At 33.2% G+C, this 1,879-nt stretch overlaps 1 protein-coding gene across 1 annotated transcript in view; it reads left to right on the top strand.

Moving 5' to 3' along the window:
• The window catches only part of COL4A5 (collagen, type IV, alpha 5), a gene marked incomplete at both ends in the record, with an annotated part of 87,800 nt that overhangs the window by 22,130 nt on the left and 63,791 nt on the right, over positions 1–1,879 (top strand). The window contains one exon of the mRNA XM_010846272.1: positions 342–386. Coding sequence (XP_010844574.1) covers positions 342–386 — 45 coding nt within the window. The remainder of the gene's footprint in view (positions 1–341; positions 387–1,879) is intronic.

Below are 1,879 nucleotides of genomic sequence, written 5' to 3'. Positions count from 1 at the left end.
GCGACTGATCATGCACACACGCACAAATGATTTGAAGGATATCTGTACCACTATTTCATCTTTATTTTCTTGACATTATTCATAACTAACTTTACAGGTATAAAGTTTCTTCTGCCTGTCAACAGTTTTCTTCTTAGTAAATAAAGGCCTTTCTTACTTTTTAGCTTTTGACTTATCTTGGTGCTTTTAGTCTCAATAATAAATACTTCTTCCTTGGGTATGTAAATTTATCACTAACTTTCACAAAGGCTCACAAAAATTTGTCTCAGTTTACAATATAAAGTTAGTTATTCGAGGGCTCTTTTTGAAGGAAACATAACTAAATATGTTGTATTTTTCAGGGTGATGATGGAATTCCAGGGCCACCAGGACCAAAAGGGATCAGAGTAAGTGATATTTGCTGTATCAAATGTTTTGTTGGTCAAACGAAGAAGCTACTGAAGTGTTATAAGGCAACTGGAAAAAGACTCATATAGAAATTCAGGAAGAGAAGTGAAATCTTTTAATGTTTCAGAATTTATATGTCTATAATTAGCCTTTCTTTAGTATTTTGGTAGTTGTCTTTATATATCCAGATGTCTATTTAAACTAATATAAGAAGACTTTAAAGTAGCTTATGGTTGAGAAATGTGAAAGTGTTAAATTTCAATAATTTTTCAAATTCTTAAAAATATACATCACACAAGTGGTTTAAAGCAGAACTACCCAACCAGGGTGATCATCTCAGAGTTCAGAGAACTGATCACCTCAGGTCATTGTACCCTCCCTGGGAACCAGATACAAATAGTATAACTTTATTTGTGTGTCTTGAAGAGAGTAAGTTTGGGAAGCCTCTAGTTGAAGCCATTGTGTTAAAGAATAACTATTTTTGAAAAAGGAGGTCGGTTCCATAAAGTTTTACTGCCTATACCACCATGTAACTACATGATAGCAAAATATTAAAAAAAAAGAAAAACTATTTTTGGAAAAATACAGTATTTTATCAGTTCTGAGATGTATGATTATTCAAGTTTTAATGTTCTGGAATTCAAGATGTGTTTGAAAATTTAAGTGCACATTTAGTGTAATTTTTCTGAATAGCTTCAGTGTGTTTTAGATTGGGAGGAAACTATAGTTTATAAATAGTACTGGCTTTTGGAAAATCAGATTTAACTTTTCTGAGCCTCAGTTTCTTCATTTGTTATATTAGAAAGTCAAACAAGAATTTCTCCATGGTCTCTTTTAGCTCTGTAATTCTGTGTTCATAGATTGACAAGGTCCCTGAATTTGAATATAGAATATATGGGTGATGGCTTAGATATTTATGTGTATTACAAAGAAAAACATTCTGATCCTCTGATCTCCAGAAATTTAGTAGATGTATACATTTTACATAAATGTTTAAAATATTCTGTTTGCTATATATGTCTTAACAACACATAGCTTGCCTTATGTGCTACTTTTGACTAGTGTACGTAGAGCAGTGGAAGAGCAGCAAAGAAACTCAAAACCCTTAACATTTTTTTTAGCAGACATGCTTCTGTGTTTTTCTATCATAACTGAATATCAATATACTATTAAAGCCATTCATAATAATCATAACATATATCTTAATAGCTATAGCTACCATTAACTATGTCCTAAGTACAAAAAAGATCTTCATGACCCAGATAATCACGATGGTGTGATCACTCACCTAGAGCCAGATATCCTGGAATGTGAAGTCAAGTGGGCCTTAGAAAGCATCACTACGAACCAAGCTAGTGGAGGTGATGGAATTCCAGTGGAGCTATTTCAAATCCTGAAAGATGATGTTGTGAAAGTGCTGCACTCAATGTGCCAGCAAATTTGGAAAACTCAGCAGTGGCCACAGGACTGGAAAAGGTCAGTTTTCATTCCA

This window comes from Bison bison, unplaced genomic scaffold (genome assembly GCF_000754665.1).
Source record: "Bison bison bison isolate TAMUID 2011002044 unplaced genomic scaffold, Bison_UMD1.0 scf7180017848986, whole genome shotgun sequence".
In the NCBI taxonomy this organism is placed as follows: Eukaryota; Metazoa; Chordata; class Mammalia; order Artiodactyla; family Bovidae; genus Bison; species Bison bison.
The sequence above is the reverse complement of the archived record's forward strand: the minus strand, read 5'-3'. Positions and strand labels throughout refer to the sequence as shown.